Here is a 23,738-nt window from a genome sequence, read left to right as displayed (position 1 = left end):
GGTGACCTTTAATAGTTAATAACTAAAACAAAAAGGAGATAGCATGGAGATTTAAACGGCACAAACGTGGCACTAACCAACCAGCCCAGTTTCAGGTCTTTTTGCTGTTGTAGGGGGGCTGGGTGATATCTTAAAAAAAACAATTGCCATTACCTTAAAAATAAAAGCAGCACAAGCGTTAATTTTTATGGCAGAAAACAGCACAAACTTAGCACTAAAACACACTTGATTTATTTGTGCCGATTGTAGGGGAGCCAGCTTTGCTGAGCTCAATATGATAGTTCCAACTTCAGCTTAATTTGTGGCTAACTATATTTTTACAGGCCTCCATTTCCCAGGATCACTGTCCTTTATGCATTTTTATCTGTAATATCTAAAATGTTCCATGTTCCACAGAGAAAGTGAATCACGCTTCAACTGTGATACACATGTGTAATGTATCTGTACTTTGAGTCTGTTATGCAACCTTTTATCTAATATACAACACTGTGAAATACACTATATTGCCAAAAGTATTGGGACGCCTGCCTTTACACGCACATGAACTTTAAAGGCTTCCCAATCCTAGTTCGTAGTGTTCAATATTGAGTTGGCCCACCCTTTGGCGCTATAACAGCTTTGACTCTTCTGGGAAGGCTGTCCACAAGGTTTAGAAGTGTGTCTATGGGAATGTTTGATCATTCTTCCAGAAGCGTATTTGCGAGGTCAGGTACTGATGTTGGACAAGAAGGCCTGGCTAGCAGTCTCTGCTCTAATTCATCCCAAAGGTGTTCCATCGGGTTGAGGTCAGGACTCTGTGCAGGCCAGTCAAGTTCTTCCACCCCAAACTCGCTCATCCATGTCTTTATGGACCTTGCTTTGTGTACTCGTGCGCAGTCATGTTGGAACAGGAAGAGGCCATCCCCAAACTGTTCCAACAAAGTTGGGAGCATGAAATTGTCCAAAATGTCTTTGCATGCTGATGCCTTAAGAGTTCCCTTCACTGGAACTAAGGGACCAAGCCCAACCCCTGAAAAAACAACCCCACACCATAATCCCCCCTCCACCAAACTTTACACTTGCCACAATGCAGTCAGGCAAGTACCGTTCTCCTGGCAACCGCCAAACCCAGACAAGTCCATCGGATTGCCAGACAGAGAAGCGTGATTCGTCACTCCAGAGAACACGTCTCCACTTTTCTAGAGTCCAGTGGCGGCGTGCTTTACACCACTGCATCGGACGCTTTGCATTGCACTTGGTGGTGTAAGACTTGGATGCAGCTGCTCAGCCATGGAAACCCATTCCATGAAGCTCTCTACGCACTGTTGTTGTGCCAATCTGAAGGCCACACGAAGTTTGGAGGTCTGTAGCTATTGACTCTGCAGACAGTTGGCAACTTCTTTGCACTGTGCGCTTCAGCATGCACTGATCTTTATGAAAAACATTTTTTACGCTGAGTTATAAAACACTATGCAAACTTAACTAACACCCTTTACACATAAACCTCAACATTATGAGTTAGTCTTTCAAGAAACAGGCACAGTTTGCTGAGATATACAAATTCTACCTCTTTGCTGCCAGGGGGCAGAAGGCCGACTCCAGACAGGTCCAGATCACTAATGGTTGTCACAGTTACAGTGTGATTCGGGTGATCATACAGGAAAGACTCCGTTTTAGCAGTCACCAGTCTCTCTATTTCATCAATTTCCTCTAGGGGAAAACAAAAAAATTAATCATAAAAAAGCTAGATATATCACTGAACAAACATACATACGGGCAATATATGTTGGTGTCGAAGAGTAAGTACAAAATCATTAAAATTCGTGGTTCGGCACATGGGTAAATCTGAGACCATTTTAACGGTACATTGGGGAGACAAAACTACCTCTCAAGTAATGGATGGCCCAGCATATGAGAATTAACTCTACATGTCAAGACTCTGCAGTCTTTATGCACCTTAAAGAGACCCTGTCACCAACTTAAAAAAAAATTCTAGCAAAAGCACAGAAAAATCATGTAATTTATTTTTAGTCAAAGTAATTATTCATTGAGGAAAAAAAAAAAAGAAAAGGAGAACCATCTACAGCCATGGTTCTCAACTGCGGGGTCAGTGGGTCGTACCTTCCACTGCGCTAGGCAAGAGGCTCCTCATCCTCCCCCTAGTGCAGTACTGTCAGTTCTCGCACCGAGAAGCCATTCAAAATATGCTGTCTGGCAGAGAGTGTCAGCATGGGGTGGGGTGGGCTGGAGGTATGGCCACGAGGGAGCTCCATCCATACGTGCATTGCTTACAGCTCCCTCAATTGCGGTGCAATGCCTCTGTGAGATGTGACTCTTAATAATTATAAAACAGCTGACATCAATAAACAGACATGTTCTTCACTTCAATATGGTGTGCTGGTGACATCTTTAACAAGTTAATGTTGTAATGGAGACAATGATTGGAGGTTATGTAAAGTTTACTGTATACAGGTAAAAAAAAAAAAAAAAAGAGAGGCTCAGGAGGACAACTGAAAACAGCAGCAGTATAGAGAATGACAGAGTTACTTAGAATTTTTTGGTCAACCAAGGGTTCCACATTTTCTCAAAATTAGTTGGATATCCTCTGAGTGTAAATGAGCTTTTTTAAAAAGGGTAAGGTCTTGTGTAAGAGCTTAACCCACTGCACTGCCCAGGGGTGGCTGGGGACATCCAATTAAAAACCACCACCTTTCTGGCTTGGGATAGAAGTTCATGCATTAATATGAGTGAAGCTGAGGGTAGTGTTAAGTCCTGCAGGATTCCCAATTCACAAGGAGGAGGACCGGGCACTATAAGGCATGGATGGATTGAGGACTAAGAACGCATTTAAAATGGAGCAACTCCATATCAAGTGGAAGAAAGAAGCTCATATTGTGTGACATTTAGGGCAATTTGAGGAGGCTGTGCAAGAGAGAATTTTGCTAGTTAATACGCCTGGTAACAACAAAGGTTTTAATTTGGCGCTCTTGAACAAAGAGATAGCTAAAAAGGGCACTTCAATAAGCCCTCCCTCTCCTCTATTTCCAGGTCTAGAAGATCACCCAACGAAGTCTAACAGATCTGTGCACATTAATTTTAGCCTTAGCACCCACTAATCATCAATAAAAGTCTGCAATTACACCCCCCTTTAAAACAGGATTGTAGTAATGGGTATTGACTTAACTAGGGAATGTTTTGTTGGGTGAGTATTGCATATCATGTCTAAGCTGCAAGAGGATGAAAAAGTAGTCTCAGGACAAGAGAGAAGCACAATTTGATAAAGCTTAAAGTGTATCTTCACTTTTGCAGCCAAACTCCAACTTACTTTATATTTCTTATATGTTCTCATTCATGCAGCATAACTTGCTGTTCACATACTACTTGCTCTATTCTGAAAGAAATGTTTTCTCTAAATTTAATTTTCCTATGGTATGCAAGAGGGCTGGGGAGGTTACCATATGTGGATGTTTACCATAATTAATCCTGTCAGAACTGTGTTGAAAAATCTCAGTTGTAAACTAGATCGGAACACTGTCTGTCCTAACAATGGGTTAAAGATTTAGAGGCATTTGGGGGGCAATTAATCAAAACTGGAGCAGATTTGCACTGCAACCAATTAGCTTCTATAATATCTCTTATTTTCAAATCCCAACTGAGCAATCTTAAGAGATATGCTGATTGGTTGCCATGGGCAACTGCTCCAGTTTTGATAAATTCCCCTAAGGAGGAAGCTCAGTGTCCCTATTCTTTCTATGGGGACAGCCATAGTTTCATGTCACTTTAAAATGGTAGAAGCAAGCTAGCAGTCTGACCACCGGCCTGCCACACAGACATCTAAAAAGTAAAAATATTTTAAAACATTTTTTTAGATGTTGTGTGAAAAAGGAACAGACACAGTGGAGCTTTCTCAGGTTTGACTGCATATGTATAAATATACTTTAAGGGCACCTTCAGTAATACATTTGACTTCTTGGCTTTGTACATGGCAGTATCTGGTAGCTTACGTATCTAAGGCAGTGCTGTAATTATACATATACACACACACACACACACACACACACACACACACACACACACACATTATATACATATTCATACACACATATATACATATTCATACACACATATATACAAACAGTGAAAGGCATTAAGGGTTTACCATATTTCCCTTTAAGAACCTCATATAATAACAGCTTGGTTGTATGTGAGGAGGTAAAGCCCAGCAGCTGGGCATTATGTGTACAGTTCTTTCCAAACAAGCGGACTGCCTGGGAAAGTTGCAGTGCCATGTAATATTTATGCAAGCAGGGCAGAGCCAGGTCCTCGAGTGACCCAGTTTGTTTGGAGCATTTAGGCTGGGTTCACACCTGGGCGTTTTTCAGCGCTGATCGAAGCGCTGAAATACGCTCAAGCAGTGAAATCCCATAATTTCCTATGGGCATGGTTCCCTCCTGGCCATATTTTAAGGGAGTTACACCAGTTATGGCAAAGTTTAGATGGGTCACTGAGGTAAGTGGCTTCAACAGCCAAAGTACACATATGATTCTGTTATTGCCTCTCAATGTGTGAAGCGTTGCAAGTCAGTATACCACAGGAAAATGCTTATAGGAGTCCCACACTTTTTATAAGTCTGTAGAATAAGATTTTTAAAAAATGTCCACATAATTGCAAGATCTATGTCTGGTGGAAATAAAAATTGTGAACAGAGGACCTGGTGGCAGCCTTTGGGATACCAAAGCCTGATGCTGAAATGCTCAAGCAGCACAAATGCTTCTGGAAGAGTGAGCCATGACCGTAAAGGGGGGAACTTTACTTCAGCTGATAGGCCTGCAGGATAGTCTGACAAATCCACCTAGCTATTGGGTAACAAGAAGCATGCTGCCCCATACAGGGAAATGATGACGAGGGAGTCAGACTTGGGGATGGAAGTTGTAGCAGAGAATAAGACCCAGAAACCACGTCCAAACAGTGGAGACTTGAGGATTTGTTGATGCAGCACATAAGGATGGTAAAACCATGTCCTGGCGAAGGAGAAAGTCAAAAACCACCTTATGAAGAACCTTAGGGCTCAGTACTGGCTTATCTTTGTGGATGGCCAGAAAAGGTTCTTAAAGAATTAAGATGGACAACTCAGAAATACGTCTGGCAGAAGTTATGGAGTTAAGGAAGGCAGCCTCTTGAGTGAGTAGGGTCAGGGGAGAGGTTCAAAAGGGTGGCTTCTGCAGAGTCAACAGAATTAGTATGGATGGACCTTCAGGACTTGGGCTTCAACAACCATTAAAGCCAGCGACCGAGAAGCAGGGTGGAAAGTCCTTCCTTGGGATGGGAGGTCTGGACGATCTGGAAGTCCAGTCTACCAGGAGGTGACTACATCCGTGTACCAGGGATCCCTGAGCCTGGTGACAAACCTGGTCAGTTTGTTGGTGAACATAGACACCAGTGAGTCCACAGCCTCCAATGCCATATGGGATTATTTGGAGAAAGAAAACAAACTATCTTAAATGAAGAATATGATCACCTGACACTTTTTAGGGACATTTTCAGAATTTGTATTCCTGGGGATGGAGAAATAAATTTCCAATACACGAAATTTCTCAGAGTTGCAACCAAGGGCATCATAGCAGCCTCAGTAACCGTACACAAATTTTAAGCTCATGAGGAGAGTCAATCTTAAACATAGACCAAAAGGACATGCCAAATAGTATAGATGGAAGTTAAGGAAGGCCAAGCCGGCTTGGCATAAAAGGAAGTTGTAACATCTCCAAAGAGACACGTGGTTGTTTCCGAGACCATAACAAGTAGATACAAATAGAATGAATGCGTTTGAAAAACTATTTCAGGATATAAACTGGGGCATTCAAAAAAAATATTTAAAAATTTAGATTACAAAAATTATGTTTATTAGATTGGCCCTGCCCATCAGATTTATTGGAAGACACCCAGCTTTTAGTCTTTATCAGAGAGATTTTTAAAACAGCAGAAAGATTATCCAAAAAGTAGATACAGGGAGCTGAACCACAATACCCAGATATTTAAATGTGTGAGCAATGCGAAGTTGAGAGGATGGATGAATATGAGACACTGTGTCAGAGTCTAAGTCAGGTGTCTCAAACTCAATTTAGTTGGGGGCCACTGGACAAATTTTTTAGTCCCGTGGGGGCCGCTACTATATACAGTACCAGTTTTAATGTCTGCACATGTTACAAGCGGCAAGTGCAGCCTAACAAGGAATGCACACTCCTCCAGATTTACATCCACCTATCAAAGTAATTTGACATTTGCATAAATTATCTCAAGAGCAAAGCCCCGTGTCTGCATCAGGGATGAGGACTCCTAAGAGGAGTACTGAGGGTGGTGTGATGTTTTCGGGAAACTATGTACAGCACCCCGCTAGCCCCACCCAATAGCTATTGGTCTACATTGCAGAGTGAAGCACAAATATCTACTGAAATCAGATGATCTCATCTTGTCAGACGGTTAAGTTCGGTTACATAGCCATGCTAACCAATACCACTCCATTACCAGCACTATAATGCTACACAGCCTCAGGGGCTGTATAGTGAAGTTTTGAAGTGCCAGGTCCATTGCAACAGTGGCAGCAGAAGGTTTTTTATGCAAGCAGCCAACTGCCTGAGGGACCAGGGTGGAAATTAGTTTGCCTAGACATTTTTTGTGAAAAGGTGAAGAAACCCTTTAAATATATGGCACTTGCCTTACATTGTGTTGGTAACACAATGACACATGTAAGAATTTTCTTAAAGGGTTGAACAGCTCTTTTACTTACCTCTCTAGCTTCTCGTGTCTTCTACCATTCCTCTGGTCCAGAGCTGAAGCCTCTAAAATTATTTAGCATTTGACTCTTCCAGGACTGTCAGATCCCTGTGGCCACCATTGCATGATATGGTTCCATCCTCTGTCCCAAGTCCCAACAGGACGTGGCAGAGGAGGAGGGAGATGTGGGGTGTTCTAACACCAGTAACTTTGGTAAAAAAAATAATACTTCTAGGCTGATAAAATCTATCATGAGCGAAAAAATTACCACATGCTCAAGGATTTCTTTAAGCATACTAACCATTAAACATTAGCATGCTGTATGATGTAATTTTAGTTTTGGTCTATGGCTCTCTTTAAAGGAGAACTATGGGGTCAGTGTTTTTCCCCATAGTTCTACTCGGGGTAACGGGAGGACACTAAGCTCAGTATACCGCGAGCTACAGCTCACGGTATACTGAGACGCCGCACCTGGAGCGGATCCCGACTTAGATGACGGGATCCGCCCAGCTGCGTGAGTGACAGCTGGCTCTGCCTATCTAGAGGCAGAGCCAGCTGTACCCGCCCCCTCCCCCGTCCGTTTCGCCAGTCAGCGCTGGCAGATCGGAGCGGGGAGAGGGGAATCCAGCCCCTCCCCCTGTCACGGCAGAGAGCCGTGACAGGATCGAGAGGTGAGGGAACCCGGTATGTTTTCCCTCACCTCCCGATCTACTGAGCCGACCTGTGACAGTCTCATTGTCACAGGTCGGCTTAGAACTATGACGTGAGTGGAAATCACTCATGTCATAGTTCTCCTTTAACAATGTACTTTACCCTTTAACACATTTATACTCTGCATTACAATTGAACAAACGTCTAAAATAAAACAGTTGATTTGTCTTACCTAAAGCTTCTTCTCTTTCCTTAAGCATCTTCATGTATTCTTTGTGCCTCTGTCAGAGAAGAAAAGTATCTAAGCAACAGTTGCAGGAATAGGAATCTTAAGGTTCTGTGGACTTGTTAGTTTCAAAAAAATATGGGACTGCTTGAAAGTCTCAAATCTTACAGCTGCATGTTTTTATCAAAGGGCTTTTTCCCAATTTAAACAACACATGGATTTTGTATTTATTTTTTCAGACCCTGCCATTTACAAACAATATGAAAGTGCACTCCACACAACTCTCCTAAGCAAAAGGATGATACCTGTATAAGGATAGCTTAATCATCATAAAAATTGTCTGAGAAACCTTAGATAGAAGCTGTCATTTCTTGACTTCTGAGCTGTGTATTAACTGCAAAACAGGTACATTGTTAGGGAAGCTTAGAAAATTCAGTTACACTGTGCTCGAACTAATATGTAGCCCAATCTTCAGGCACGTTTGTATTGCCACAGCCACAAACTTCTCCAATCCAACTAGTTCCCACTCCTCTTGTAGCATTCTCTATAATATAAATCAGGCCTCAAAATTTCCACTCGCCCCCTCGCAATTGGCGAGTGAAAATTGCAGGGGGGCGAGTGGAATCTCATCGAGGAGCGCCGCCGGCGGGATCAGAGATGGGACACTACCGCCGCGGCAATTGCTCGCTTCTGTTCTCTCTTCTCATCGGCCACTGTAGCTACAGAGCGGCCGATGAGAAGAGAGAACACAAGGGAACGATCACCGTGGCAGTAGTGTCCCATCTCTGGTCCCGCCGGCGGCGCACCTCGATGACATCCGCTGTCTTCTGCAGCTTCCTCCGCCCACCTCAGCTGCCAGGCTGGAAGGAAGACTGCAGAGACGGTGAGACCGGCCATCCAGAAAGTTAGCAGGGAAAAGAAGGTACATGGAGGATCTCTGCACCGACCTCCACCCCAACCCCCACCCCCAACGAGAAAGAAGAGGCACCTGAATACCAGCTAAGTGCACTGTAAGTCCCTTTTCTTTCTTCTCTGCGCTGTGCGTCACACTGACCTCTGCGCTGTGCGTCACTATGACCTCTGCGCTTCACACTGACCTGCCCTGTGCTTCACACTGACCTGCGCGTCACTATGACCTCTGCCCTGTGCTTCACACTGACCTGCCCTGTGCTTCACACTGACCTGCGCGTCACTATGACCTCTGCCCTGTGCTTCACACTGACCTGCCCTGTGCTTCACACTGACCTGCCCGTCACTATGACCTGTGCGTCACTATGACCCCTGCCCTGTGCTTCACACTGACCTGAAAAATTAACCCCTTGGGGTGAAATTCAAATTTGCAACTCAACTGCAGATTTTCATTGTAAAGGGTTAATTTGTATAGTTATATAAAAATCTATACATTTTTTAATTTGTTTTACACTTTATTTCAATTATATCAGTCATTGTGAGTGGATCTCACTATTAATGCTTGATAATGTAATTTTTTGGTTATTGAATCCAAATTAATTTACCACTAGGGGCTTTGAGAGGCATCAGACACAAGGTTTGTTGTAATATACAAGCTTAATTTATTTCATAAAATATATACAATTAAAAACAATATTCACATAATTAATTGCTCCCTTATTAGCCTCCTGCTGCCACATATGAACTATACAATGTGTTATAACATCTCATACATCAAGAAGTACAAAAAATTATGCTTTTTGTTCATGGATGGTTCCATGAACAATAAGTATAATTTTTTTGTACTGGTTCCATGAGCAATAAGTATAATTTTTGTATTTCTTGATGTACGAGATGTTAAAACACATTGTATAGTTCATATGTGGCAGCAAGAGGCTAATAAGGGAGCAATTATTTATTGTGAATATTGTTTTTAATTGTATATATTTTATGAAATAAATTAAGCTTGTATATTGCAACAAACATTGCGTCTGACGCCTCTCAAAACCCATAGTGTTAAATTATTTTGTATTCTATGATAGATTCATTAACGCCTCACCCCTCTGAGTACTATTAGCTCTTGGGATTTTGGTCGTACTGAATAATTTTTGGTTATTATTAGGCTGCTTCAAACATAGAAACAGTTAATAATACCATTGTGACAGATCCTGAAATGCTGATCTTGCAGCATTTCAGGATCAGATTTCACTAAAGACTTCTGGGAACGATCAGAAGTCTGATACAATGTTTCAACAAAGAAACATTTTGCTAAATGTTTCTGTTGCTGAAACATGTTGCAAAAAGCTGACACAGGATTTCCTAATCCCTATGTGTTCAGCTGTCAAACCGTGATCGTAAGTGCGGTAAATATCGCACAGCTATTACTGTAAGATACTCAATCGCTACAAGCGATCAGGTATCTGTCAAAGCTTAGTTCTTTAATTCAAAAAATTTAACTTTTACAAAAGCTTATTTCATTAATGGATGGTAACCGCTGACCTCAGCGGTTACCGACTTTTGACAGCTCCAAATAGCTAATCACGTAAATGTACGTGATCAGTCATTTGGGCACTTTGTGGCAGGGATGTACAGTGTAAGTCTCCCGTCACAAAGGAGTTAAAGCCCGTTCCCATCTTTGTAAGTGATTAGCATTTATTGTGGTAATGTAGAGGTGCAGCGGTTATGTATACATGTGTATATTTTCATGACTCACATTGCAGGTTTTCTACATTTTTTTTTTTTTTAAATAAACTTATTTGTTCTGAATCCTACAAAATTCAAAATTTTCTCCACAGGAAACTCAGTCCGACACCGGGGTCAGACTGTAAAGCAAGCTGTAAACAGCTGCCACCCTCCCTGTGCTTCTCTGTTACATGATCACTAAACACCAGCTCTGCCTTTGTATTTGCCACTCTAAATACTAAAGAATGGGGGATGGAGTGCTCAGTTGTAATATGCACACATTGCCTGCAGAGCACAGAGGCGGCCATGTCAATGAAGATATGAAGCGGAAAGCTAACAAAAAAAAAATGCAAGTTTCTGCATTCATATACAGCAACTGCATATGCCTGCTTCTTGTACACTCTGTGTACATTGCTGGCATTTTTTGGCGGGGAATATTTTTTTTTACATACATCTTACCTCTTCCTTCATCCTCTTTTGCTCCTCTTTTATTTTCAGTTTGATTTCTTCCACAGCAGCTTTTCTTCTTTGTAATTTTCTTTTGTGGAAACCAGTCAAATATTCTCTATAAGACAAGCATACTTATAATACCTTGGCATTCCATAAATATTTGATAAATTAACCTAACACAAAACTAGTAGTTTAGTTTTCTGTGGTTGCTGGCAAATTTAATCATACGCCAGTATTCATAAAATGTTCACAAATGTGCATAAATCAGACATCTGTTTTAACCCCTTCATGACAAAAGGTAAGAATAAACATTAATGCCTGAACCAAGGTTTGTAACTTTGGCAGGTGTTAGTAAACTGTACATATGTTTGAAACTACTTAGGGGATCCAGGTGAATGATACCTTGTTTTGTTCAGGACAAATTGGTTGGCAAATAGTAAAAAAACAAGAATTAAACTTGAGCTATGTGTTTTTTGCAATTACCATGACGCACAACTAAAGAACAAACTAAAATTAAGTTCTTCTCTGGATATGCATGGGTATACCACATATGTGTGCATTATTATAGGAGAAACATTACAGGGGAGGGTTCTAAAACTAGCGACCACTGTGATTAATATTATAGTAATCACATGATCGAGAGCCAATCCTCAGTCCAAGACCAGGAGATGTCCATGACGATTTAATTTTAAACAGATGACCAGGTGGCAGCCTTGCAAACCTGGGAAACAGTAAACAGCTGCTGAATAGCCCAAGTAGTACGCACTGATTTAGCAGGGTGTGCCGTGCCTTGAAATGAAAGGGTAGAAGCCAATCTTTGAGACCATAAGCTTGGCTAACAATCTGTCTGAGCCTCTGGGAAATGGTGGAATAAGAAGCTGGTTCACCATTACAGGGACCATCTAAAATGACAGTGCTGAGCAATATTCTCTCACTGCCCGAACCACATACAGAACTCCTAATGAACTGGAGCCGGAAAGACGGACAGAAGAACAAAGTCCAGATTGAATTGAAAGGCCCAAACTACCTTAGATAGGAATGACGTTCTGAGCCTCAATATCTCCTTGTCCAAGACCAGAAAGGGTGTTTTACAGAATAAGGCCACCAGTTCAGAGTCTCGTCTCGTAGAGGTGATGGCAAAAAGAAACATTGTGTGGTTGAGAATGGAAAGGGGAATAACCCTGATAGGTTCAAAGGTCTGTTTTTGATGAGCTGAAAGAACCAAATTCAGTACCCCAGAGTTACAGGGCAGTTAGCAGGGGCAGCCACATGGGAGACACCCTGCACAAAATTATTGATCAACAAATGAGAAGCTAACAGTCTCTGGAAAAAGATAGCAAGAACAGAGACCTGACACTTGATGGTACAGACCCAAATACTGGTTCAGACCCATCTGCAAAAATGCAAGGATTTATCCAATGGAGAATCTGCTGGGGTGGAAGTCCCACGTTTAACGAAGTATGCCTTCTATGTAAAGTGATAGATAGGGATGCACTGATACCATTTTTTCCAGACCAAGTATCGTACCAATCTTTTTCCTCAAGTACCTGCCGATACGAATTACTAATACGCTTTATTAGTGTCATGTGACCGTTTTTCTAGAATACAGACTAATGATTATAGGACAGTGGAAAAGTGTCAGGGTGCGGTCGCAGCTGCAAACCTGGTAGTTCTGCTACTAACTCCAAGTTGTAGAGGGACTACAAATCGCAGCTATAAATACAGAAATGCAGAATGGGACCGGCTATAGACTACAAATCCCAGCAATACATTATAAAGCAATGCAGAATAATACCATAAGCTATAGAGGACTACAAATCCCAGCAATACATTACACAGCAATGCCGAATGGCAACCAGCTAGAGAGGACTACAAATCCTAGCAATACATTATACAGCAATGCAGAATATGAATCAACATACTTTGTGCTGCTCCAGGGTGCCAGCCTGATGTCTCTAATGGAGGATCTCAGGAGGGCTGTGCGGGGTCTCACTGGGGGACCAGAGGTTCTCGCGGGCAGGTGTGGCTGGCGGGGTTCCCCAGAAAGGAGGTGTGCGGCCGGAGCTGTAAACTGGTGCCGCAAGGTCCCCAGCAAGCACGTATCAATTTAAAAAATAAAAGCGCTGGTATCTGCATTTAGTATGTGGGCATTTTCACAAGTACCCATAAATGCCCAGTATTCGCACTGGTATTAGTGCATACCTAGTGACCCATAGACCTTGCAAGAAGCTGACTTAATTGCTTAAGCATCAGAGGGATGGGTTACACCCCTCTGATACACCAGGAGTCTGAACTGATCAGACTCCTGGTGTAGGCTCTGAGTACCAAATCCACCTGGGCCAATTGGGAGCTATAAGGATCACTAGAATGTCCTTAATCTCGATCTTTCAAATTAATTGAGGAAGGAGTTTCAGGAGATGAAAGGCATAGATCAGGGTGTACTGATCCCACAGAGCCACCAGAACATATATATGCTATCTATGCTTCCGATAAGATGATGCCTGTACCTGAAGACAAACCTGTTCAGTTTGTTTTGGAACCTAGTGGCCAAAAGGTCAGCATCATGTATCCACCACCTGTGACACAGATCCTGGAACACCCCTGGGTGCAGAGACCATTCCCTAGGAGTCCAAACACTGACTCCTAGGAAAGTATGCCTGCAATTATCCATTCCTGGGATGTAAGTACGAACAAACCTGGAATATAAACTTCTGACCAGGACAGGTTCTGCTCTCCCATTCTTGACAAAGTGACTCAACTTTCTACCTGATGATTAATTTATACCACTGCCATGGTGTGTTCTGATTGAACATGATGACTCTTCAGCCAGCTAGTCCAGTGCAACATGCACAAGCAAATCACTTAAGGTTCTAGAATGTTGATCGGGAGATAACATTTCTCCAATATCCAAGTCTCCTGCACCAACAGAGTGCTCCTTCACAGCCCAACAGGCTGGCAACGGTTGTGAGGATCTTCTAAAAAAGAAAAAGAAAGGACTTCCCCAGAGTCTAGAGCCAGATTCCTGAGCCACCAGGCCAGGTGCAACCTGATTCTTGGTTCCAGATAAAGGACTGGGCCGACTGTATGAAACTGGAGTGAAACTGGGCAAATAGGTCTTCCTCAAAAAAGGTTACCATCAGCCCAAGGACTTTATTGCAAAAGCGAATAGTTGGGTGACTTTTTTTTTTTAGATTTTCAAAAGCAAAAAACAAGAGACTAACAAAAACCATAAAGAAAAAAAAAATTCAAAAACAATACAAATAAACGACATAACAAGTCAAATATAAGCAACAGACAGTAAACAATTATAGCATAAGAAATTTTTTTTTGGAGCTTTCCATCCCCCCGTTATACCAAGGCCCTTATATAACAACCAGTAGCATTCCTCCCTTCTTTCTTAGAATGTATACAAATATAATATTCTCAGATCATAAATCATTGTCTTTTCAAGATTCTACTTCATCAGGCCAAAGCTGTATTAAGAGGCTTAAATGTTGTTTGAGGGAAAAGGGCAAAGGAAAAGGTAACGACCGTATGAAAAAGGAATAAGCAAAGAGATTGCGGGGAGGAGGAAAAGGGGGGAAAAAAAAGGGAGTAGGAATAACCAGTCCCATGTTAATCTGAGATGGGTATATTGGGAAGTAGCAACAAAATGTTCCCAACAGGCCAAGATACGGGAAAATGTGTCCAGTGCGTCTCGTCAACATCAATTCTTCCATTACATGAACATGTTTTATTTGGCGAACCTATTAGAACAAAGAGGGTGGCTGAGACTCTTTTCAATGTCTCCGAATGTGTTTGTACAGAGACTGACGGATTAGAAGGTAAGTCAGTCTGACCATGCAAAAGAAAAGTCTCTGGTGAATACCTCAAGGGCATTCCAGTTACCTGGGAGATAATAGCGCGAACCCGAGTCCAATATGTCACAAGTAAAGGACAGGACCAGAAAATATGGAGGAGTGTCCCCTCGACATCTCCAACATACATTGGAAAGTTCAGGGTACATCTTGTGTAGGAGATGGGCGATTTCTGAACTGAAGAGTACGAGTCTGGCCGAGGAGAGTTTGAACTTTTGCTTCTTCTCCTCCACTAGCAAGCAGTGGGGAGCCCACTCCGAGGAACAGACCAAATGAGTTTGCAGGCCTTAAATAGCCTGCGGCCTGGACGTTCCCCACCCCTGATCTAAAGCAAATCCGCAGTCCACTCAGAAAATCTTAGGAGAATAGCAATCATCTGTTGGTGATGCCACTACTTTGCTGCTCACTGATCTTCTGAGAACCTTCTACAAAAAAATAAGCTGTACATGAAGAACTGCAGGACAATGAACTCCTTTCTCCTACTTCATTCAGTCTGGATCTGTGCTTCCACTACTACTACTACTACTACTACAGTCTACCGTTTATTATCCCCACCAGTCATCAGTTAATAAGAGGAATAGTCATCAAGGAGGTGGATCTGACAACTCCTTGAGAGAAACTCCTTCTGCCTTTACCAAAATGATCAACCCCATGTAGTTCACAGGCAACACTAGTGACTAGCCCTCAGTCCTCAAAACGGGTTCCACAGTATAGACTTTAAACAGAGCCTAAAGGCTCTTTACTGCAGCTATTTAGTTTAAGTATTGATATAAATGAGCTAAAAATCTGCATCATGCTTTGATTTCACATTCCTGAGAGTGGAAGTGTTAATTATGTAGGAATCTTAGTAATTACTGAGTTTGCAAAACATATTTCTTATATTACTTTTTATACTATACATACAGTTTATCACTTACCTTCTTTTCTCCTCATCAAAAACCAGCTCCCGTCGACTAGCTTTATGTTTTTTTTTCCCCATCACTCTTAACACCAAGACAAAATTTCAGAAGAACAAGAACTTGCTTCCTAGATCTCTAAAAACAACAAAAAACAATCAGGAACAAGTATATACATTTAGAGAGTGGAATACCAGTGCAAACTTCTCTTTTTTTTTAGAACTGAAAAGATTTGGCTAGAGTGAGAAAGAGTTAACACCTGTCAGCTGAGCTCCTTTGGCTTCTTTAAGCCTCTTCCTTTCTACATGTATTGGCTCCATCCTATTACACAATTATACATTGTAGGAAAGGGTGGAATATGCTGGTGCAGTGTGTGTTGGTGCAGCTGCACAAAGTCTCCATGTGCAGGAGAGCAATTGAGAGACAGGGCAGTTTTACCTTATTGCAAGAAGTGCCTGAAGCACTTGCCTGCTTTGGACAACGGTGGACCCTGTCTGTGCAAGGTGTGTTGGCATAGCCGCTTGTAATCTTCACCCAGGGTATATGTGAAAGTATGACAACAAAGGAGGACAATCGGGAAACAAGTGTCGCCCAATAACTGGAAGTGATGTCACCACTACTTTTACAAGGTAATATCTGGATTTGAAAAGTAATGTGCTGCACAGAAAGTGGAAGAATGGGGCTATTAAGGAGAACATTTAAATGAAGGCGTTTCTATAGGGTCTTGGCATTCAGAAAATATATAATGTTGGGGGGTTTTACGTCATTTTCAGGCCTAAAATGTGGAATATAACATGGGTGCAAAAATTGAAAAAAGGGCCTCAGTCATGAAGGGGTTAAATTTACATTCACATGTGTAAGACTGTATTCGACTGCATCAGCTGATTTGAAAAATGTTCCGGAGGGCTTGGCAGCGAAAGGGTTAAGAGTTGATCGCAACCACACTGAAGGGTTAATGGCCGAATCCTGGGGGAGATTTTAACACTTTCACTGCCACTATGGTGGAGCAGTGAATGGTATAAAAAAAAAACCTGCATCTGCGGAACTGTTTTCTTTTGTTGTGCAGCCTCTGCTGTGTACTATACAAACAATCTGGGTGTACGGCCACCCAATCACTTGTGCAAACACTTTTTCACACAGGGCCATGTGGGTTTGGATTTTGTTTTCCCCTAATAAAAACCTTCCATTAAAAACTGCATGTTGTGTTTACTTGTGTTATCTTTGACTAATATTTAAATTTGTTTGATGATCTGAAACATTAAAGTGTGACGAACGTGCAAAACAATGAAAAATCAGGAAGGGGGGGCAACACTTTTTCACACAACTGTAACTATCCAATGGAGGAATTCCGACAGCTCCAGGGGACAGTAGACCAAGGTCGAACTCTTCTCCCGAGGCCAGTGGCGGCGTGCTTTACACCACTGCATCCGACGCTTTGCATTGCACTTGGTGATGTAAGGCTTGGATGCAGCTGCTCGGCCATGGAAACCCATTCCATGAAGCTCTCTACGCACTGTTGTTGTGCCAATCTGAAGGCCACATGAATTTTGGAGGTCTGTAGCCATTGACTCTGCAGACAGTTGGGGACTTCTGCGCACTGCACGCTTCAGCATGCACTGACCCCTCTGTCATTTTACGTGGCCTACCCCGTAGTGGCTGTTGTTCCCAGTTGCTTCCACTTTGGTTATCATATCACTAACAGTTGACCGTGTAATATATAGCAGCAAGGAACTTTCACGGATGGACTTATGGTACCACGTCTGAATTCACTGAGCTCCTGAGAACGACCCATTCTTTCACAGATGTTTGTAGAAGCAGTCTGCATGCCTAGGTGCTTGATTTTATACACCTGTGGCATGGAGGTGATTGGAACACCAGAATCCAATGATTTGGACGATTGTTCCAATACTTTTGGCAATATAGTGTATGTTACATTTTTGTTATTAGTTAGGAGACTTTCTCCTAATAACAAAAACTCAGCTATTGAGTTTATAACGAATAACAAAAAGTCAGCTATTGTTATTACACTGAAAAGGACACAGCTGTTGCCCATCATAACACTGTTAAGTCTGTCGGGCAGCGATACGTCTGTAGACGGCGGCCCGCAGAAGTGGTGTTCTTGGTATCACTTCTAACAGCCGGCGATGGCTGTTAATGTACAAGTGATCATGCCGCTATATAGTTTGTACCGTGGTGCCCTCCCCTTCAGAACGGGCCCTGAATGTGGTTTTCATGCAGGAAACTCAGTTGATTCCAAAACCTAATGCTAAAGGCGAATGCAATTTGGAACATTTGTCAAGTTTCGGATGACTAGCAAATGTTCTGACGACATTCTTTTTGTACAGACGTTTATATGAGAATCTACCAGCCTACAGCCATCTTAAATTCTAACACTTATCAAACATTTGTACACACTAGTATAAACTTCACACACTGACACCTGCCTCTAAAGCAAATGCCCAAACTGGTCACAGAGAAAGTCTCATGCTGGGGATGGCAATATAACTATGTGAGCACCTGTGAAGAGTACTGGCAACAATGTACTGATCCTGGCGGGTCATCCGTTTACAGTTTATGGAAAAAGAGGGAACATTTTTTTTACAATAAAGTGACCGTCAGCTGTTTACTTTCTAACACGTGTGCAGAGCCCTCTTAGCCCGATATCAGGCACCTAATAACTCTTCCTATACTACGATAGAACTACATCTCCCAATGTGCACTGAAATTCACGGAGCTCATAGACTCAAATTCCGGAGAGTACAGACTGCCAAGGCTCCAGATAGGACAATGAAAAACCAACCAGCGACACGTACAAAACTTCAGAGAGCACCACTCACATATATGCACGATTCCGAAGAACTCCTTCAGACAAACGCCTGGTATCAACTTCCGGCTTTGAGGCTATGACGTCATAATAACGCGCCGAACTCGTGAGGCATGGGGGTGGCTAGAGCTAAATGGGTTTTAAAAGTGTGAACGTGTTTTTATTGTAGTTGGGCTACTAATATATATTAGTGTGCACGCTGCGCTAAAGTGTTTGTTTCTGACAGCTCCCTCCCTGGTTCAGTGTTCTAACACGACCGCCAGTCGTGAATGCGCAAGCAATATGTTACAGGCTTTTTGTCAGTAATGCGCATGTGCGGGTCCAGAAATCTCTCATGACACAAATATTAAATTTTCACAGTCTGCTGCTTCAGTGTTTTAAGATCTTGTCAGATGTTACGATGGTATACTGGAGTATGATTACAAGCATTTCATGAGTGTCAAAGGCTTTTATTGACAATTACAATAAGTTTATGCAGGGATCCCAACCTGAAAAAAGTAATCTCAGGGAGGTGCCCTTCTCATTTCAGTGAGGTGCCCTCTCTAACCCCCTGAAATTATGGCAGGTAGCAAAGAAGCTTTTGCTTCCTGTGCTATCTGCTGGGGTTTTTATTTATTATTCTGACAGCTGCTGCCGTCAGAATGATAAAAAAAACAGCGTAGGAGTCAGTGATGAAGAGTGGGAGAAATATTTCGTGCTCTCACACTCCCCATCCATTGCCAGTAAGGCCCACGAGAAGAACCTGAAAATTCTCACCAGGTGGTATAGATGCCCTGCAGTACTGCACCGATACTACCCGCAAGTACCAGACACATGTTGGCGTTGCCAAGCCTCCCAGGGTCATATGACTCATATATGGTGGAGCTGCCCTCCGATCAAGGAGTTCTGGCAAAAAGTGCTGGATGTTTATCACCGAGTGACGGGTTCAGTGACCCCAAGATCACCCTGTTGTCTATGATACCAGGCTCTCTGAAATCTGTAAAACGGGGACTTTTGCGGCACTTCTTAACGGCTGCAAGGGCTGTCATCCCCCGCCACTGGCGTACACCAGTTATCCCCTCTTTGGCGGAATGGACTCTAGAAATGGACCGCATTGCGGACTTGGAACGCTTGATGGTTGCTTCCCTCCCTCCTATCCATGTTTCTTTCTCTTTGAGTCTCTCTAAGTCTTTGTGTCTTTACCTGGTTCTTGTGCCTTTCACCTCTCCGTGGTGTTTTTATTTTTCTACAGCATATGTCTGTTAATATAGAATGTCCTACTCTATACCAGTATTTCCATACTGTAGGACGGTTGAATTAGCTAGTATGCCCTCCCACTGTTGTTGTTACTCTGAATGCCCCCGCAATGGTGGATGCATTAATATAGTGCTCCTGCAACAGGGGCCCTTTTTCTTTTTTCGGATTATCTATTGGGCTGACGGCATAGATTTAACGGTCCCCAACGGTTCTACTGTCGCATGTTAAGTTACTGTATCTGTACTTCTCAACCATTACTCGAGTTGTCTGGTGATGGCTGTCCTCTTGGGCGGCTATACACTGTTTATGTATATTTGTTTGTTTGTGTAAACCCTCAATAAACACTTATTGAACTAAAAACAGTGTAGGAGTGAATAGCTAGATTGTCATTGACTATTTCAATTTGCAATAGCAAGCTGGCTATTGCACCCGCCCTCTGCTGCTGTCAATCAGCAGAGGAGGACCTGATGGAGAACTTCAGGTCCACCTCTGCTGATTGACAGCAGCAGTGGGCAGGTGCAATAGCTAGACTGCGGGTGCAATAACTAGTCTGCTATTGACTATTGCAAATTGAAATAGCCAATAGAAATGTAGCTATTCATTTATATGCTGTCTATTTTTTTTACTCTGTTGGCGGCCGGCGGTTCCGATATCAGAATTAAAAAAAAACACAGACAGCAGGGAAAGGTTTACTCTGCTAGATAGAGCAGAGTAAACCTTTCCGGGAGAAAATTCATCTCTCCCGGGCAGCCGGGAGCCGCTATCTTATAGCGGGAGACTCCCGGAACGTCCGGGAGAGTTGGGATGTCTGTTTAACACAGTTTTTGCAGTGTTGACCCTTCTTATTCAAGACTTCTGCAATTTGCCCTGGCATGCTGTCAATCAACTTCTGGGCCACATCTTGACTGATGGCAGCCCATTGTACAGCCCGCGTATAAGACGACCCCCGATTTTCGGGGGATGTTTTTAAGTATAAAAAGTAGTCTTATACGCCAGCAAATACAGTAACTACATCTCTAATAAAATACAAAAATAATCCATCAAAGAGTTAAATACTGCAGTGGCATTCTCACCAGATGATGCCGAAGCAGGAGGGGCTGCAGGGACCAAGAAGGGTACTGGCTGAGCTGCAGAGGGGAGATCCCGTCTTGACCCCACAGGCTCTGGACGCTGCCGCGGTTGCCTAGGTGATGCTGCAGTGCTGAGGGAAGTTCCGATCGCGGTGCTTTTCCCAGAAGCCGATCCAGAAGAAGGAGCTGGTTGCCGAGGGGAGAGGCCCGCTATCCTCGATCTCCTGTTAGAGGCACGAGGAGGAGAGGATGAAAAGGCCCTACTCCAGTCTACTCTGATAGTGCCCCTGCCTCAATTCACCGGGCTGCTCTGATGAGAAAGCTCTGCCCACTTCCTGAGGCCACCGCATCACTTCCTCCTCGCCGACAGAGCCACTGGCGGATGCAGCAGCTGATACCCTGGGAGCAATAGGCAAGGAGTGCAAGGGGGAACCGATGACGCCGGCAGCATCGTCTATGGATCGAAGGAGCCAAGATCCGGAGAGCAGCTCACATCTTCAGCACTCAGACCGAGGCAGCGCTGAAGAAACTGCAGTCCATCCATCTCTCCTGCCCACTGAGCGAAACGCTGCCACAGCTCTTCCATTCTTCTGTTGTGGTGAGTGCGGTGTGAAGAATGACGGAGGGGGGATGAACGAGCAGTAAGTGAGCCACCCTCATAGAACAGCAGCAACAGAGAAAAGTTCCCAGAGAAAAGTTCTTTTGTTTTTTCCTGCTCTTTCTCTGCTTTCTTTTGACAGGTGATTGGACAGGTGTTGTATCCAGGCAAACGTACCTTTTTTGGCTGGAAGAGCATATCTCCTCGGCGGCCTCTGATTGGCTGGAGACTTCTATTTAAAGCAGTGCCGTTGAGCTCTCTTCACCTTGACAGCTGTCATTCGGATGAGCTGAGGGGGGGGGGGGGGGTAAAGTCATTTGGAGCCAAAAATCCGTCATTTTATTCTACAGGGTCTTGGCTTTTAGAAAATATATAATGTTTGGGGGTTTGAAGTAATTTTCAGGCCTAAAATGTGAATTATATAATGTAAACAAAAAATGAAAAAAAGGCCTTTGTACTTACGGGGTTAAGCATCTAGTGTGACCCATTTTGCAGACAGATCTATGCATAAAAATACAAGTGTGAATGAAGCCTTATTCTTGTTCTGGGGACAACCCAAAATTTGGGATTTTCTTTCATGTTCAGTCTAGGAATCTAAGACATATCGAGGGGAGTAACTCTCCCTAACGGGGACACAGACAGCAATAAAAACCTGACAGACACTCTAATTCCTCTCCACTCTGTCCACAACTAAAACATTATGGCTTCAGTTGCACTTTAAATTCCAACTTTGGGATGCAGGAAAAACCCCTTGCAGTGCCCTGCAAGGATTAAATGGTCATTAAGGGGAGATGAAGAGGCTGTACTACTTACATTAACGCCCGCTCCCAGCATGCTCCTATTCTCGCTCCAGACGCTGTGGGTCATATACAGTGTATTAGCCATACGTTTTATATGGAAAAGGCAAGTGTGAGATCACAGCCAGGAGGGCCTGGCTGTCACAGGAGGGTGGGCGGCGGGGGGGGGGGGGGGGCTATAATACATTGTGAGCCATAATACTGACCCGAAGCTCTCTGTAGGGTTTCTGTTTGGGAAAGCTAAGTTAGCCCCTAGCCTGATCACACGAATCCTAGGCTTGAACTTTGTGGGACTGTGCTAGCTGTAGAAATTGCAGATTTTATACTGCGTGAGCTAGACATTCAGATAGATGACATCAAGTTCTATACAGACATCGAAGTTGTTCTGGGCTACATATACAATCAGACAAAACGTTTCTATGTCTATGTCAGCAATCGTGTAGAAAGAATTAGGAAATCTTCTAAGCCTGAACAATTGCATTATGTTCCATCTGAAATTAATCCTGCGGGTTCACAAACTCTTCTCAGTTAACCGGTCCTAAATTCCTGCTGGATCATCCAGAAGAAACTACAGCTAATGTCTTCAGTCTTCTAAATCCTGGCAAAGATCCAGAGATTTCTCCTGAAGTCAAAACACTTCTCACAAGATCTGAACAAAGATTTGTCTTGGGCTGTCAATGCTTTGAACGTTTCTCCAAGTGGACAAGGCTTGTACGCACTACTGCAAGGTTAGTCCATATTCCACACTGTTACCACACTAAGCCCAATGATGTTCACTGTCAGCACCGGCATATATGCCAGAAACCTCTCCTTACAAAATACAGGTGAAACTCGAATAATTAGAATATTGTGCAAAGTTCATTTATTTCACTAATGCAACTTAAAAGGTGAAACTAATATATGAGATAGACTCATTACATGCAAAGCAAGATAATTCAAGCCGTGATTTGTCATAATTGTGATGATTATGGCTTACAGCTCATGAAAACCCCAAGAACCCCAAATCCACAACCTCAAAAAAGTAGATTATTACATGCAATCAATAAAACAAGGATTGTACATAGAACAATATCGGATCTCTGAAAAGTACAAGCATGCATATGTACTCAGTACTTGGTTTGGGCCCCTTTTGCAGCACTTACTGCAATTACTTTTGCACGATATTCTAATTATTCGAGTTTCACCTGTACATTGTTAAGGGAGAACTGATCCTAATACGCTGGGCGCATAAACCTAACCCAGTTGCAGCTGCGACCCTGGTAGATCTGCCACTGACTTCAAGCTGTAGAGGGGCTACAAATCTTAGAAATACATTATACAGCAATGCAGAATACCACCAACTATAGAGGACTACAAATCCCAGTAATGCATTATACAGCAATGCAGAATACCACCAACTATAGAGGACTACAAATCCCAGTAATGCATTATATAGCAATGCAGAATACCACCAACTATAGAGGACTACAAATCCCTGTAATGCATTACACAGAAATTCAGAATATCACCATCTATAGAGGACTACAAATCCTGGCAATAAATTATACATCAATGCAGAATACCACAAAACTATAGAGGACTACAAATCCCAGCAAAACGGTCAGTGCGGGCTCTCAGGTGTTCTGTACGGGCTCCAAGCGGTCAGAGCGAGCTCCAGGGGATCAGTGCGGGGTCCAGGAGGTCAGTGCGGGCTCCAGGGGTCGATGCGGGCTCCAGACGGTCAGTGCGGGCTCCAGACGGTCAGTGCGGGCT

General features: G+C 43.0%; 1 protein-coding gene across 1 annotated transcript in view; it reads right to left on the bottom strand.

Moving 5' to 3' along the window:
- The window catches only part of NOL12 (nucleolar protein 12), a 31,594-nt gene extending 16,047 nt beyond the window's left edge, over window positions 1-15,547 (bottom strand). Inside the window, exons 1-4 of the mRNA XM_018571360.1 lie at window positions 15,483-15,547; window positions 10,718-10,823; window positions 7,634-7,682; window positions 1,538-1,689 (exon numbers count right to left, since the gene is read on the bottom strand). Of these exons, the coding sequence (XP_018426862.1) occupies window positions 1,538-1,689; window positions 7,634-7,682; window positions 10,718-10,823; window positions 15,483-15,544 (369 nt within the window). The 5' untranslated portion in view covers window positions 15,545-15,547. The remainder of the gene's footprint in view (window positions 1-1,537; window positions 1,690-7,633; window positions 7,683-10,717; window positions 10,824-15,482) is intronic.
- Between the last annotated feature and the right edge of the window lie 8,191 nt (window positions 15,548-23,738).

The sequence above is a fragment of the Nanorana parkeri genome, unplaced genomic scaffold, assembly GCF_000935625.1.
Source record: "Nanorana parkeri isolate BGI_ZX_2015 unplaced genomic scaffold, ASM93562v1 scaffold1742, whole genome shotgun sequence".
Lineage (NCBI taxonomy): Eukaryota > Metazoa > Chordata > Amphibia > Anura > Dicroglossidae > Nanorana > Nanorana parkeri.
This window is presented reverse-complemented; position numbering and strand designations above follow the sequence as displayed.